The 15,709-nt window shown below is 40.9% G+C and overlaps 2 protein-coding genes across 3 annotated transcripts in view; both read left to right on the plus strand.

Annotated features, from left to right (window-relative positions):
• RAB4A (RAB4A, member RAS oncogene family) overlaps positions 1 to 15,709 on the plus strand; it is a 34,196-nt gene that overhangs the window by 8,605 nt on the left and 9,882 nt on the right. The window contains exons 2-4 of one of the 2 annotated variants that reach the window (XM_012459842.3): positions 6,318 to 6,398; positions 8,477 to 8,591; positions 15,542 to 15,604. In XM_012459842.3, coding sequence (XP_012315265.1) covers positions 6,318 to 6,398; positions 8,477 to 8,591; positions 15,542 to 15,604 — 259 coding nt within the window. Of the gene's footprint in view, positions 1 to 6,317; positions 6,399 to 8,476; positions 8,592 to 15,541; positions 15,605 to 15,709 lie in introns of those variants that run through there. The other variant, XM_012459843.2, reaches the window with a different exon arrangement.
• Positions 9,370 to 13,793, plus strand: LOC105722341 (mitochondrial import receptor subunit TOM20 homolog). Its single transcript, XM_064383577.1, has one exon. The coding sequence runs from the start codon at positions 12,901 to 12,903 to the stop codon at positions 13,336 to 13,338; it is 438 nt and encodes a 145-aa protein (XP_064239647.1). The 5' UTR covers positions 9,370 to 12,900; the 3' UTR covers positions 13,339 to 13,793.

The raw sequence follows: 15,709 nt of genomic DNA on the forward strand, positions 1-15,709 counted from the left end.
GCACTGTATACAACATGTAAGACATACCACATAATATGTTGTATGTATGTCGTCCACTGATAAGCAAGGAAAAAGAAAAACACAGATTACAAATACAAAATAAACCCGTAAAACTAGTACAGATTCTACCATATTCTGACATGGAGTCATGGCAAGTGAGATCATCATTGCTGCAAACCAGCAATGATTTGCAGACACTGAACACTCTGAGAGAACATAGTGCCATACATTCCTGCCAGAATGATGTCTGTGAAATCTAGGTAATTCAGCACTAACTGAAACTCATGAAGTTAGTTGGATTTCGTCATCTACCAAGGAATAATTCATTGTCCTTTGCCATGCTTAGTTTTATCTATGTTATCCAAATACGTGTTATCACCACACAGAAAAAGAACTAATGGACAGCTGGCTGCTTATCTGCTGCTCCTTCCTTCTGGTATTGTTTCCTTCTTGAATCCTTTGCTAGTTCTTCCATTCTGGGGGCTGTGCGTTGTAAACTTAAGAGAGTCATTGTCTGATAATATCACCTTTTTTTTTTTTCAGTTAAGCTTTCTGTTTTGAGATCATTGTAGATTAATACACAGTTTTAAGAAAAAAATACAGAGCTCTCATGCACACTTTTCCTAGTTTTTCCCAATGTGAAAAGCTTGCAAAACTATTGCAGAATGTCACAGCTGGGATATTGATGTTGACAGATACAGGACACTTCCATCACCACAAAGATCTCTCCTATTGCACTTTTATACGCACAGACTTCCTTCCTGTTGCCACACCTTCCTTAGCCTTTGGCAACCACGAAATCTGTTCTCCATTTCTATAATTTTGTCATTTTAAGAATATTATTTAAATGGAATCTTGCAGTTACAATTTTTTTAGGATTGACTTTTTCAGTCAGTATAATTCTTTGGAGATACATCCAGGTTATTGCATGTATTAGCAGTTTAATCCTTGTCATTGCCGAGTAGCATTCCTTGGTATAAGTGTACCAAAGATTGTCTAACAATTTACCTGTTAAAGAACATCTGGGTTGTTTCCAATTTGAGGCTATTACCAATAAAACTGCCATAAACATTCGTATACAGGGTTTTGCATGACTCTAAATATTCATTTCTCTGAGATGAGTATCTAGGAGTGTAGTTGCTGAGTCATGTGGTGTGTTAAATGTTTAGTTTTATAAGAAACTGCCAACCATACAGTTAACATTTTACTTATGTTAAAATCTTCAGCTATAATGGTGGGTTTGTCTGTTTGTCCTTTTAATTCTGTTGGTTTTTGCTTGACCTATTTTACAGCTGTTTGGTGTGTATACATTCAAGATACCTATATCTTATTGGTAGGTTTACTCTTATGTATTAATAGTTATGTAATGGCCCTTTCTGTCTCTGGTTATTTTCTTTGTTCTGAAGCCTATTTTATCTGGTATTAATATAGCTGGCCCTGTTTTTCTTTGATTAATGTTTGCATGATATATCCTTTTCCATTCTTTCGGCAGCCCGTATCATTATAATTGAAGTGAGTTTATTGTAGACAGTGTATGCTTAGGTCATACTTTTCAAGTCAGCCTTTCAGTCTTTGTCATTTAATTGGTGTATTCATTTACATTTAATGCAATTATTGATATTGTATGACTTAGGTTTGCTATTTTATTTCTCTGGTTTCTTTTCCAGCCTGCCTTCACTGGCCATTTTTAAAGAATTCTGTTTGATTTATCAAGAGTGTTTTTTTTTTTTTTTTTTGAGACGGAGTTTCGCTCTTGTTACCCAGGCTGGAGTGCAATGGCGCGATCTCGGCTCACCGCAACCTCCGCCTCCTGGGTTCAGGCAATTCTCCTGCCTCAGCCTCCTGAGTAGCTGGGATTACAGGCACGCGCCACCTTCCCCGCTAATTTTTTGTATTAGTAGAGACGGGGTTTCACCATGTTGACCAGGATGGTCTCGATCTCTTGACCTAGTGATCCACCCACCTCGGCCTCCCAAAGTGCTGGGATTACAGGCTTGAGCCACGGCGCCCGGCCCAAGAGTGTTTTTGAATATATCTCTGCTTATAGCATTTTCAGTGGTTACTCTATGTCTTACTTGATATATACATAACTTATCATAGTTATATATATCATAGTTTACTATTGTCATCTTTTAATCCTTTCTTATTTTAATTGTCTTAAGTAATTCCTTTACATATTTTAGAATCATATAGATAATACTATTTTTCTTAAACAGTTAAACAGAATGAAGAAGGAAAGCCTATTGTATTTGCCATACTTTTGCTTTCCATGTTCTTTCTTCCTCTCTGATGTTCCAAGATTCCTTCTTTTATTATTTCCTTCATGTTTAGAGTAATTCCTTTAGCTTTTCTTTTGCAGGTAGATTTCTCGGTGATAAATTTCGTTAATTTTTTTTTAAATCAGAGACTGTCTTGATTTACCCTTTATTCCAGAAGAATATTTTCACTGGATATAGAATTCTGGGTTGAGAGGCTTTCTTTCTTTGAGCACTTGAAAAATACTGTCACTGGCCTCTGGCCTCCATTGTTTCAGATGAGAAATCTGCTGTTGAATTGTGTTTCCCTTACATAAATGGTATCATTTTTCTCTGGCTACTTTTAATATTTTTTGTCTTCAGTTTTCAGAAGTTTAATTATGATGTATCTTGTCATGGGCTTCTTTGCATTTCTCCTGTTTGGGTTCATTCAGCTTTTCAAATCTGTAGATTTATGTCTCTCACCAAATTTGAGTTTTCATTATTTCTTGGAGTGCTTTTTTCAACCACTTTCTCTTTGTCCTCTCCTTCCAGGACACCGCTGACATGAATATTAGATCTTTTTATTGTCCCCAGGTCTTTGAGGCTCTGTTTATTTCAGTCTTTTATTCTTTGATGTTCAGATTGGACACTTTATCATTTTGTCATCTAGTTCACTGATTCTTTCCTGTCACTTCTATTCTGCTGTCAAGCTCATCTTCTGAACTTTTTATTTTGGTAGTTTTATTTTTCAGTTTTGAAATTTCTGTTTGCTTCTTCTGTGTGTCTTCTAGTTCTTTGCTGAGACTTTCTAGTCCTTTGCTGACTATTTCAAATTTTTTCATTTGTTTCAAGCATGTTGGTGTTACTTGTTGAAACATTTTTATAATGGCTGCCTTAAAATCTTTGTCAGCTCATTCTAACATTTGTCATCTTGACATAAGGGTACGTCTATTATCTTTTTTCTTTCAGTTCAAGGTCCTCCTGGTTCTTGGTATGATGAGAGATTTTTCAACTGAAACGTGGACATTTTTATACTATGTTTTGGGACCTTAGATCTTTATTTAAATCTTTTAATTGGCTTCCACTCTTGGACACTACCTTAACACTGCCAGCATGTCTAGATTCTGGAATCTAGAAGTTCAGATTCCTCACTTGTTCCAATTGACACATGAGAAGAATTCATCTCATTACTGCTGGTTAAGGATTAGAATGTTCTGGTCCCCCTTTCCCTGGTGACCTCCACTGACACTGTGTCAGGGGCACAAAAATGCTCATTATCCAGCCAACAGAGATGAAAGCCCTAGCTCCTTACTTGGTCTTTCTGACACCATCTTTGTCGGGATATTGATATACTTGTTTATAGCCTTGCAAGGGTGGAAGTTTAGGCTCCCCATTTGGCCTTTGCTGGCATAGGTACAGGTTGGATCATAGTTTTTGCTGTGGTGCTTGGCTAGAATCGAGTCATTATTGTGTAAGAGTTTTTCTCTCTCTTGCTGTGCTGCCCTTTTTTTGGTCCTGTGGCTAGAAAGAGCAAGCTTTCACTAGGACTTTTTTTGTCTGCACTCATTGGCCTTTCTGGGTTGCCACCTTGTTCTGCTCCAAGCCTAGGAGGTAAGAGGCAAAAAGAACCCAGGGAACTTTGTTTCAAATCATTCCTTGGGCCCTGAAATCCCTGCTACACTGGCCTTCTTTCGCTCCACCCTTTCAGAGTTTTTTATATTTGTTTTCTAGGATTTTTTTTTTTTGAGATGGAGTTTTGCTCTGTCACCCAAGGAGTGCAGTAGCACAATCTCAGCCCACTGCAACTTGCGACTCCTGGGTTCCAGGCTGAGTAGTTGGAATTATAGGTACCCACCACCATGCCTGGCTAATTTTTGTATCTTTAGTAGAGATGGGGTTTCACCATGTTGGCCAGGCTGGGTTTTGAACTCCTGACCTCAGGTGATCCACCCGCCTTGGCCTCCCGAAGTGCTGGGATTACAGGCATGAGCCACCACGCCCAGACTTTTTTAGGGTTTTTAGTTGTTTCTTAGTGAGAAAAATAGGAAAAAGTACTTCTACTCCATTGTCCTGGAAGTGGAAGTCCACCTGGGCTTTAAGGGTAATTATTTTGCACATCAAATGTGACAGTGATAGGTCGTGTTGCCCCTCTGCTCAGCCCTGTGAGGATAGTACCCCATTGCCTTCTAACATTTGGAATCAAGACACCTAGTTTTTTTATAAGCCTTTTTTCCTTTCTTTCTTATTGCTTTTACAATCTTCATGTTTATTCTGCAGTTTCACAATTGTGTATTTATGTGTAGGTTTATCCTTATTTATTCTTCTCATGATTCGGTTATTTTTTTATTTGAACAATCCTTTAATCCTTTAATTTTAATTCTATAAAATTCTCAGCCATTATTTCTTTTAATGTGGGCTCTCTACCCCCATTCTCTTATTTTTTTAAATTCTAAAATTCCTGTTAGACCCATGTTAGATCTTTTCCTTCAGTCCTCCATGTCTCTTAAATTCTTTTATGTGTTCTGTCCTCAGCTCTCTGTAATGCCTACTGGTAATCTCCAGGTTCTATTCTGATTCACTAATTCTCTCCTCAGTTTTGTCCGTTTTGCTCTTTAACCTATCCATTGAATAACTGGTTCAGAGACAGTGCTCTGTCACCCAAGCTGGGGTGTAGTGGCACAATCCTAACTTGTTGCAGCCTTGAACTCCTGGACTCAGATGATCTACCCCCCTCAGCCTCACAAGTAGCTGGGATTACAGCTGTGTGCCACCACACCCAGCTAAGTTTTTTATTTTTATTTTTTTTAGGAACAGAATTTTGCTGTGTTGCCTAGGCTGGTCTTGAACTCCTAGGCTCAAGCAATCCTCCCTCCTTAACCTCACAAAGTGCTGATATTACAGGTATGAGCCAATGCGCCCAGCCTGGAATTTTTTAATGCTAACAAAATTCTAATAGCATTATTTTTAGTTTGATTGCCTATAACCATGCGAATATTATGAGAAGTTGAATAGGCTTCATCTCTCAGTGGTGATTAACATAGTTCTTAAGAAACAGGTGACAGAGCTAGGCCAAGCGTCAGTAAAGGAACACACTATTGGAGCTTAATTTGAGGAGGGAAGGTAGCTATGATTAGGGAGTGCTTGGTCTGATCTGGAAAAGAGTGTGGAGGTGACATTTTCAAAGGTGTAAACAGGGGAGCCAGGAATACAGAGCAGAGCCTTTGAGGCCACAGAAGGAGTCAGGCAGCAGTGGGGATTAACAGTGGTGGGTCAGGAGCAAGGGTGAGGAGTGGACTCAGCAGCTGAGTGAAAGAGGGAGAAAGTTGGTGTTCTAGTACACCTGAGCTCCTAAGCTATGCAGAACTACAGTTCTTTGCTAACAGAAAAAACAAAGTGAATTACTACAGGTAATACGAAGTTACTGATACTACATCATGCTAATTAACACTTTCCAGGATTTGGAAATCCTTTATTTCCACTTCATAAAAACAATATCCCGGATTAAATATATTACTATGTAAAGAAGAAATTATTCAGTTTGTCATTGAATCAGGCAAATTTCACACTTGAAGTGCTGACCCAAACTTGGCTTGAGCTGTTACAAATTACAGATGAGGGAATAGAAGAAAGACCACATAAATCTGCAAGTGCAGTTACCTGTATTTAAACAGAAGAAAGAAGTAGACTCTTCAGAGTCAGGCTTATCCTTTTGTACAGAAAACAGTTGAAATTTCTAAACTAAGTTTGCTTGCAACTGAATCCGCATATTTCTTTGGATAGTGGCTAGCAAAAGGATGAATTTTATTCATTCCAAGAGTAGTTTTCAAGTTCGAGCTTGAAAAGTAATTATTCAAAGAGCACAGTTTGGAAAACCACTGAATTAACATGTCACCCAAATACCTAGAATCCTTAAATGTGAAAAGGTAAGTCAACGTGTGTATTGTCATTTTACAAGATACTCAGTTACCTCTTTTTCCTGTTATATTAACAACTAAGATACTAACTTTTATGTTCATGATCTAAGAAGAAATTCATAGCACCATTTTGAGGTTATTTTCACAGTCTCTTTTTATCTTTCAGATTTTTTGTTTAAGTTCTTGGTTATTGGAAATGCAGGAACTGGCAAATCTTGCTTACTCCATCAGTTTATTGAAAAAAAATGTAAGTGACATCAAACGGTCATTCTTCTGTGCATGTCTCCTGAGAGTCCTCTCTTGCTCAGATTTGTTTACAGTAAAACTTACAACTTTTTTCCATGGAAAAAAGTAATAGTTTAAAAGTATTTTAAAGGGTTTTGTTATTAAACTTCAGTAATGTGATTTTTTTTATTAAGTTAGCATTTCAATTTAACAATGGTTCAATATATGGTTACTTATACTGTACATTTTCCAGATGCTAAGAGATCATAAAGTGATGTTGAAGATAGCAGAGGCATTCTCTGGCAGGAATCCCATTTCCTGACAGTGGCCAGAGAAGCTCTAGGCATACATTTTGGATAACATAACAACGTTTGATCCTTATAGTGGCCTTCTATTGTAGTTAAGGCAGTTGCTGTCATCAGTTCTGTTTTATAGGCCAGGAACAGAGCTCTTGACCACATATCCCATCTTTTACCATCCACCCTCACTGTTTTGGTAAGGGAGGTTGAATTTTTTATTTCAAACTATGTGAGACCTTGGAAAGCTGTAGAAGACTGTAGGTTTGAAAGGCCCTTAAAATAAAAAAATGCTTTTATAATAATGGAAAGAATTGTGGAGAAAGACCTGTCTAGTTAGTGGCAGGTGGGCAAAGGCTCAAAAACAGAATGTTTTATTTAGTTAAGTGCATCTTAAGGAAGTGTATGTCAGACACCGTAGGTGGGTAATAAGGAGAAAGAGCCAGTATAGGGTGTCTTGGCAGAAAGCTTTGAAGAAGAATAAAATTATAGGAATTTACTCTGCTACTTCCATTTTCATCAACCAAGAGCTTGTTGGAGCCTGTGTTTAGTGACATGGACCCAGTGTGGTTTAGTCACAGAACCAGTCCTTACTGAAATTAACAAGTGTTCATTCACTGGATAGTTTATTTACAAGTGGCCAAGACTTAGAAAAGAATACCCAGAGAGTACCAGGCCAAGTACCCAGCTTATATAATCATTCTCTCCTCCTCAGAGAACTCTCCTGCAGGGTCCTTCCCGCAACTCCTCACAACAGTGATGAAGGGAAGTTCTCTCGTTGTAACCAGGATGCCCCTGGCCTTTAGTTACTGACTTTTGAAGGATTTTACTCTGCATTTTGCCTGTTATTTTACTCTTAATGGAATTTCCATACTAGTTCTATACTGTCTGGGCATGAAACAGACTGGCATAGTCACTGTAACCATTTACCCTCTGCCCTGTAAATAATAAAGCCAATTGCCAAGTAGCATCCCTGATTTCTGGAACAATTAAATTTCGTTCTGCAGTTACAAAATGTAAACTAGTCAGTGGGCTGAATAGCTGTGATATTCGACTTTAGCTTATCTGTTCATCATCACAGAAATGTTCTTTCACAGGCAGTGTATTCCCGGTAGGTTTAGCAAAATACTTATTTTACCCGTCTCCTGCCCGTTCAAACAGTACTAATTTCTCCAACAAATTCATCCCAAATCATTACCATAGAACATACAATGAATGAAAACTCAGACACCTGTAGATTGCATAGTGTTTGGGGATGTGTTTGAGGGTGTTTTGTTTTGGGGTTGTTTGAGGGTGTTTTTTCTTTGGTTCAGTTTTTTTTCCGCCTTTTCCCTTTTTCCCTGCTTTTCCTTCCTTTCACTGTTATTTCTTTAGAATATTTAACCATTCAAATACAGTAGTTGGAACTGCCTCCACCTCATTACTTACTGAGTTGCAGACCTGTCACTGAACATTATGCCTTGAATGGTACCCTGGTATGTCAATAGTCCCATCTGTGAGATCTTAACAGTGCACAGTTGGATGCAATTCAGATATGGCAGGGGTACCTTCAGGCATAGGTTTTTAAATGTATGATTTGTTTAGGGGTTTTGAGAAAAAATCTTTATGTCTCTTTGAGAGTAGGGGCTGTGTGTATTGTCTTTAAAACTAAATGCATCTTCTCAGTGGGATGCTGGAGAAATGAATGGCTGGAGGAATGTCTGTTCTCCATTGATGTAACTCTTGGTTTAGTGTCACTTATTTAAATCTATAAGCCTGTTAATGTTCTAAAATTAAATGTGCTGTTCTTGTTTTTCTTTTTTAGTCAAAGATGACTCAAATCATACAATAGGAGTGGAATTTGGTTCAAAGATAATAAATGTTGGTGGTAAATATGTAAAGTTACAAATATGGGATACAGCAGGACAAGAACGATTCAGGTAGCTTTTCTAACTTAAAAAATGTTTGAAAATTGGATTTAAAATAATTGATGATATTCTCTCAATATATAATGTCTCACCCCCTCCCCAACACACCCCTTCCTTGTCCTAATCTCAGAAACTTCATTTTTGGAAACTTTGGTTGACAAGACAGCTAAAATTCAGGTTAGCTCTCTACAGCATGGATTTACTAAAGAATACAGTAGGATCTCAGAGCAACTGCATCCTAATTTGGAGGCTGGCCCCTTCTCAGGAGGATGTGGCACTGTGTATTGTACAGTATGTTTCTAGATTAAAATCAAAGCAAGAGCTTGTTTTTCTGTGTTTCTTTTTTAAAGAATTGTTTAAAACCTCTTGTGAGGTTGTGTTTTGTTTTACATTAGCTAGAGCATGTTCTGATGTTTGATACACACCCCACAAAATATTCTCTCCACACTTTTATTACAATAGTGTCATAATTGAGGCTCAGAATGACACTGCAAATGAGGTTACATGTTTAGTATTCTGTAACTTCTAAAGCAAGAAAATAGATTAATATTTCGTTTTGTGTTTTGCACAGATGCACAAAGTCAGAACAGATATTCATAGTTTTATAATTCAGTGAAATAAAATCCACCCCATTTGTAAACATTTCACTTAAAGTTGAGTATATATCATATATTAAATAATTGAAGTTCAGCTGGGCACAGTGGCTCACACCTGTAATCCCAGCACTTTGGGAGGCCAAGGCAGGTGGATCACCTGAGGTCAGGAGTTTGAGACCAGCCTGGCCAACGTGGTGAAACCCCGTCTCTACTAAAATACAAAATTAGCTGGTTGTGGTGGCAAGTGCTTGTAATCCCAGCTACTCTGGAGGCTGAGGCAGGAGAATCGCTTGAACCTGGGAAGTGGAGGTTGCAATGAGCTGAGATTGCGCCGTTGCGCACTAGCCTGGGCAACAAGAGCGAAATTCCGTCTCAAAAATTAATTAAATAATTGAAATGTAATAATTGCTTCAAAAATACCATAACCACCTTTAATCACCATTGCTTTTCTGGAAGCATTGATTAAACATGATGGATTCAATTAGACATTTATGTCTTTTCCCTCTCAGAACCCCACTGACATAACTATTGAGTAACTGAAATTCCATTAACTCAAAAAAGCCAATATTGGGAGAGTACATAATTATGATTGAGAGATTTAAAACAAAAAATCTTAAAGATAGGAAGTAGATGGTGCTCTGATAGCAGAAGGAGCTCCACCCTAAGTGCTATAATGGGGAAAGCCGTTTCTTCCTCCTGGGTCCCAGTAAAGGTCAGGATTTGGAAGCATCAGGTTCTACGGGAGGTGGAGGTTACAGAGGTTCATGTTTACACATGAAATAAGAGGGTCAGTCTTTTAAGTTGAAATGGGGCCTAGACTCAGGGTCATAAGACCCACCTGAGGGCATGGGGTCAGGTCTGAAAAGAGGGAAATGAGGTGAAAATGAAAGCCTCTTGTCCCCAACCCACCTCCCCCACCTCTTCCCTGGTCGCTGGCAGCCACGTATGTGTGTCCCGAATAGGAGAAATGCGTAGTCAGCAAGGAAAGGCTTGAAGGTACCAACATTTTGCTCTCCCAGTGAAACAGCCCAATCTCTATCCAGTCATCTGACAGTAAAACCCTCCAAACCAACCTGCTCCACCCACACGTAAAGAGCTTCTTTTAGACTTTTTCATTCCTTGCTCTTGATGATCAGGCAGCAGTTTGAAGAAAGTTTCTATAGTAAAAGAGAGAGCCCAAAGTAAAAAAGCTGGAACTTTCAGGGAATAAGAAAAACACACTAAAACCACAGTATCCTCAGAAAGAAGAGTAGAGATTGCGTTGAAGTATGTCATAAAAACAGTCACACTTAAAAAGAATAATCAGAATAATATGTTAAGTAAACTCATGTGAAAAATGGGAGAGATGACCCAAAGAATCATCCAGAATTAATCCAGAAGATGCGACGCCTGACTAGTAGGAGTTCCACAAGAGTGAAAGCAGAGGGAACAATAGAAGAAAATGTTTCACTGAAGGAATGAGATTCCAGGTTAATTGGCCCACCTAAGATCAAACGTAGTAAGGAAAAAGTCCACACCAGAGCATGTCACGTGAAATTTCAGAACACCAGAGAGGAAGTAAAGAAGATCTAGAAAGGTTCCAAGAGGGAAAAAGCAGCCACATATAAAGTGTGAAAATGGAATTGCTTTGGACCCTTCCACTGCAACATTGGAAGCTAAAAGAAATGGAAGCATTGCCTTCAAAACTCAGGGTGAAATAATTCATCAACCTAAAATCCTAAACTTAGCCAAACTGTAAGTATGTGAGTAAAGGCTGAATACCATCAAATATGCAAGAATGAGGAGGAACCCAAGATTATCTTTCTTAGAAACTTCTTAGAAATGCACTTTCTTAGAAAGTTCAGGAGGATATACTTCACCACACCAAGGACATGAACCCAGAAAGAGGAAGATGAAGCCAGCAGGGAGATCCAGCTCAGAATGGCAGAAGTCTAGGGGGATGGTGAGGGAAGACCAAGACAGCAGTCAGTATGTGATGGCACTGTCCTCCTGGGAGGACCAGGGGAACAAGTGAGGGGCTTTGTAAGTGAGCTCATGACGCTGTCAGAGCGGGGAAGAAACAGCTCTGAAATTCATGGCTTCCTAAGCCTTTTGTAGAAATGAGAAGAAAGAAACTGTAAGATCCATGAGTGTAAGGGTTTTTGAGTTTTCTGTTTTTTTCCTTGGTGCCCAGAATAGTGCCTAGCACATGGGGTGCAGTATGTGCTCTTTTAATGACTTAATTAAAGGAAACCTAGTTACTGGAAGGAGAGAACTCGCCTTGCCTGTGAGTAGGGCTCCCAGAGAGGAGTGAGGCAGGAGATGGCTGTGTTTAATTTCCAGACTTTTAGTAACATTTCACTTTAAAACTATACACAAGTATTATGTTGGTTAAAATTACTTTTGCAAGAAAATTTAACATCTCAAAGTAGTACTCTCGAATGTGTAAATTTGTACACTTGAATAATTTGTATAAGAAACCATTTGTCAAAAGACAGTGCTATAAAATAAATTTGTAAGTAAAATTGTAAGAAGTAGATGTGATATAGCTTATCTTGTAGAGAACTCTTCAAGGTTTGAGAATTCATTAGAATGATTCACATACCTCAGGAAAAACATTTTTACTGGCATTTGTCGGTTTGTTAGATAGGCATCAATTCCGGCACAGCCCAGTGGAGGAGGGTGAGGTACAGGGATGGGCCACCCTCCCAGCACCTCCATGCCACCACCAGCCCAGAAGCTCTCTGAACCTCATCCTTTTAGGTTTTTTGTGGAGGTTTTATTACATAGGCTTGATTTATTAAAGCATCGTCCGTTGATGATCAACTCAATCTCCAGCTCCTCTTTCCTCCCCAGAGGGCTGAGTGCACTCTCGCCACATGGCGAAGGCTCCCACGGCCACAGCCCCTGTCCCAAGGCTCTCTAGCCTGCTCCTCTTCCCGCAGTTTTACCTCCTTGGTTTACGAAAGACACCTTTATCACTAAGGAAATCACAGGGGCTTGGAGCTCTGTGCCAGGAACCTGGGACAAAGACCAAATATGTTTTTTTTTTTTTAATTAGGCCACAGTTAAGTTCTGGGAATATCTAGCTAGCAGAGGTCCAGGCCTTGTGCTAGGCACTCAGATCCTCTGGTGAGTGACACAGCAGAGCCCTGCTTCTTGGACAGGAGGCAGGCAGCCAACACAGAGACAGACAGAAAAAGAGCATCCCACTGAGTGGGATGGTGCCACCCAGGAGACAGCATGCTGAGATAGACAGGGGGTCCACTAGATGGGGGTGCTTGGGGAACGTTGCTGAGGAGATAGTGTTGAATGAAACCTGAGAGACAAGGAAAGCCAGTGGTGTGACAAGTCCAGATGGGAGTGGCAGGTGCTGGGAGCAGGGAAGTGAATGGGGCCCAAGGGCCAGGAACAGTGAGGGGGTGTCCTGGCATGGGTCTTGATGAGTTGGGCTGCTCTGAAGAATGGACTGTGACCCCACACTCAGGGACAGAGGTATGGACAGACACAGGATTTGTTTGGTGTAGGAGACTGGACTAGGCTGGCAGAGTGAATGAATGTGGAGATGGACAGAAGGGAGTTAGGGATGGACGTGGAGCTGATTGGCTTTAGAAACAGGGTGGGCTTTCGGAGTCCCTGGCCCGTGGGCGTCGGGTGTGAGCTGTGCCCCCTGCTCTGAGGGTTTGTGGCCCACGGCTCCTTCGCGGTCCCTGCCGCCATCGCTCACGCTCCGCGTCGTAGAGAAGATGGTGGGTCGGAACAGTGCCATCGCCGCTGGTGTATGTGGGGCCCTTTTCATCGGGTACTGCATCTACTTCGACCGCAAAAGACGAAGTGACCCCAACTTTAAGAACAGGCTTCGAGAACGAAGAAAGAAACAGAAGCTTGCCAAGGAGAGAGCTGGGTTTTCCAAGTTACCTGACCTTAAAGATGCTGAAGCTGTTCAGAAATTCTTCCTTGAAGAAATACAACTTGGTGAAGAATTACTAGCTCAAGGTGAATATGAGAAGGGAGTAGACCATCTGACGAATGCAATTGCTGTGTGTGGACAGCCACAGCAGTTACTGCAGGTCTTACAGCAAACTCTTCCACCACCAGTGTTCCAGATGCTTCTGACTAAGCTCCCAACAATTAGTCAGAGAATTGTAAGTGCTCAGAGCTTGGCTGAAGATGACGTGGAATGAGAAACAAATGTCAACCTAATAAAATCTTAGTTAAAAATATTTTTAAAATTCTTGGTAGTTGAGCAGCTCTGGGGGAATAAGGGCAAATATGCTTGTTATGAACTACACTGAAATCTACCAAAGTTAATGTTTACTTTGTGTAGCTCCGTTTGTCTATTTTATTTATTTTTCCCAGTGAAAAGTGTATTTTGATAGAGAGCTTGTCATTTTATAAACACACTATGAGTTACTGAAATATCACGGATTTTGTTTATTCCTGAAACATAGTTAAACTGTATATATGACATAGCTTATGTTAAAAATACCCAGTGCTCAGTTTTGGAGGATAGGAGAAACTGAAGGATGAAGAATGTACACTTTTTAAATTTTAGCTCATACATTTTGCTGTAAATCTGGAAATTTGATAGACTTGATTGTGTTTGTGAAAACTGAGCATTAAAGTTTTTGAGTGATCATTTTTCATTTAAAAAAAAAAAAAGAAAGAAACAGCGTGGGTGGTGATGCCCCTTCCTAGGCCAGGACGAGCCTGGAGGGTGGCGCCAAAAAGAGTTCTGTTGTGCATTTGTTAAATTGAATGTGTTTATTGGGCAGTCTCATGGAGATTCAGAGGCAGCGCTTGGATCTGAGCTGGAGAAAAAATTTGAGTCGAATGTTAATAGAAAAGAGAACCCAGGACTCAGCTCTGGGGAATTGCAATCCCAGCAGGACAGATTCAGAATGACAAGAGCCAGAGAAGTGGCTGGTGACCAGGAGGAAGAGTAGCAGAGTGCAGGGTGCAGAGACTGCAGGAGTGAGGACAGAGAAATGCCCACCATCTTTGGGTGCACAGAGATATGTGTTGGATGTGGGGCCAGGCATGGTGGCTCATGCCTGTAATCCCAGGACTTTGGGAGGCTGAGGCGGATGGATCACCTGAGGTCAGGAGTTCGAGACCACCTGGCCAACATGGTGAAACCTCATCTCTACTAAAAATACAAAAATTAGCTGGGCATAGTGGCAGGCGCCTATAATCCCAGCTACTCAGGAGGCTGAGGCAGGAGAATCGCTTGAACCTGGGAGGCGGAGGTTGCAGTGAGCTGAGATCGCACCATCACACTCCAGCCTGGGGAGCAGGAGTGAAACTCCATCTCAAAAAAAGTTGATGAAGAGCAGACTGTGGGACAGTAGCTGAGAGGATTGTGCAGCATATTTGTTTTGTTTTTAAAATGGGTGGTACTAGAGCCAATTTATTTTATTTTGCTAATGGGAAAAATCCTGATCTCCCGGCCCTTTTTTTTTTTTTTTTGAGATAGGGTCTTGTTCTGTTGCCCGGACTGGAGTGCAGTGGCATGATTATAGCTCACCATCACCTTGAACTCATGGGCTCAAGCAGTCTTCCTGCCTCAGCCTCCTGAGTAACTGGAATTACAAGTGTGAACTGCCACACCTGGCTAATTTTTTGTAGAGATAGAGTCTCTCTCTCTGTTACCCAAGCTGGTCTCAAACTCCTGGTTTTAAGCAGTCCTCCCTCCTGAGCCTCCTAAAGTGCTGGGATTGCAGGTGTCTGGCCACTAATGGGAAAAATGTAACAAAGAGGGAGAGATTACTAATGCAAGGGAGAACACGTATGACTGAAAGGCGTCTTCCTGAATGTGAGAGTGGGTATGACATACTGGGACACTCAGTTTCCCCTAGAATAATGGGGCAGGGACGCAGATGAGTGCAGGGCCGTGGTGACTATGGATTCCTGGCTAGGAGATAAGACTGTTTCCATCAGGGCACTTCCCTTTCTGCCACCCCAAGAGATGGAGAGAACTGGAAGAGATGGAGAGAGTTGTGACTAAGGGTGGCCAAGAGTGTGGGGTAGATGAGGAGCCCGCAGAGAAGCGAGTGGATTGCTGAGCCCCTTAGTGTCCATCTAGGGGTGGTGCTGGCTGCCTTCCGCCTGCAGACAGCTCGCCCTGCCGGGAATTCTCGAAGGAGACATCTATCAGAGAGCTGCATCCGCTGTGAGGGAATCTCCTACTTGTCTCAGTGATGTGATTTCAGGCAGAATAACTCCTCACACGTATGTTCAGATATCTTTGAGTCATTTCTCTGTTAAACCAATGTCTGTCCCTGTGTTGTGGTTTACAAAGCAAGCATGGGTATTTTTTTCATGGAAGGATGGGATACAGTAAAGGGTCTCAATTGGTTGAAAGTAAAACCAGTGTAATTCTTCCAGGTCCGTGACGAGAAGTTATTACCGAGGCGCGGCTGGGGCTCTCCTTGTCTATGATATCACCAGGTAATGCCAGTTCCCCATGGTGAAGGAGGCTGCTCAGTGCTCTGCAGCCCAAAAGCTGGTCTTGGTGAGGTGCCCTCCATGCAGTGTGTGCTTTGTGTGTCCGGA

The sequence above is a fragment of the Aotus nancymaae genome, unplaced genomic scaffold (assembly GCF_030222135.1).
Source record: "Aotus nancymaae isolate 86718 unplaced genomic scaffold, 86718_ANA_hifiasm-v0.15.2.pri h1tg000032l_0, whole genome shotgun sequence".
Taxonomy (NCBI): Eukaryota; Metazoa; Chordata; class Mammalia; order Primates; family Aotidae; genus Aotus; species Aotus nancymaae.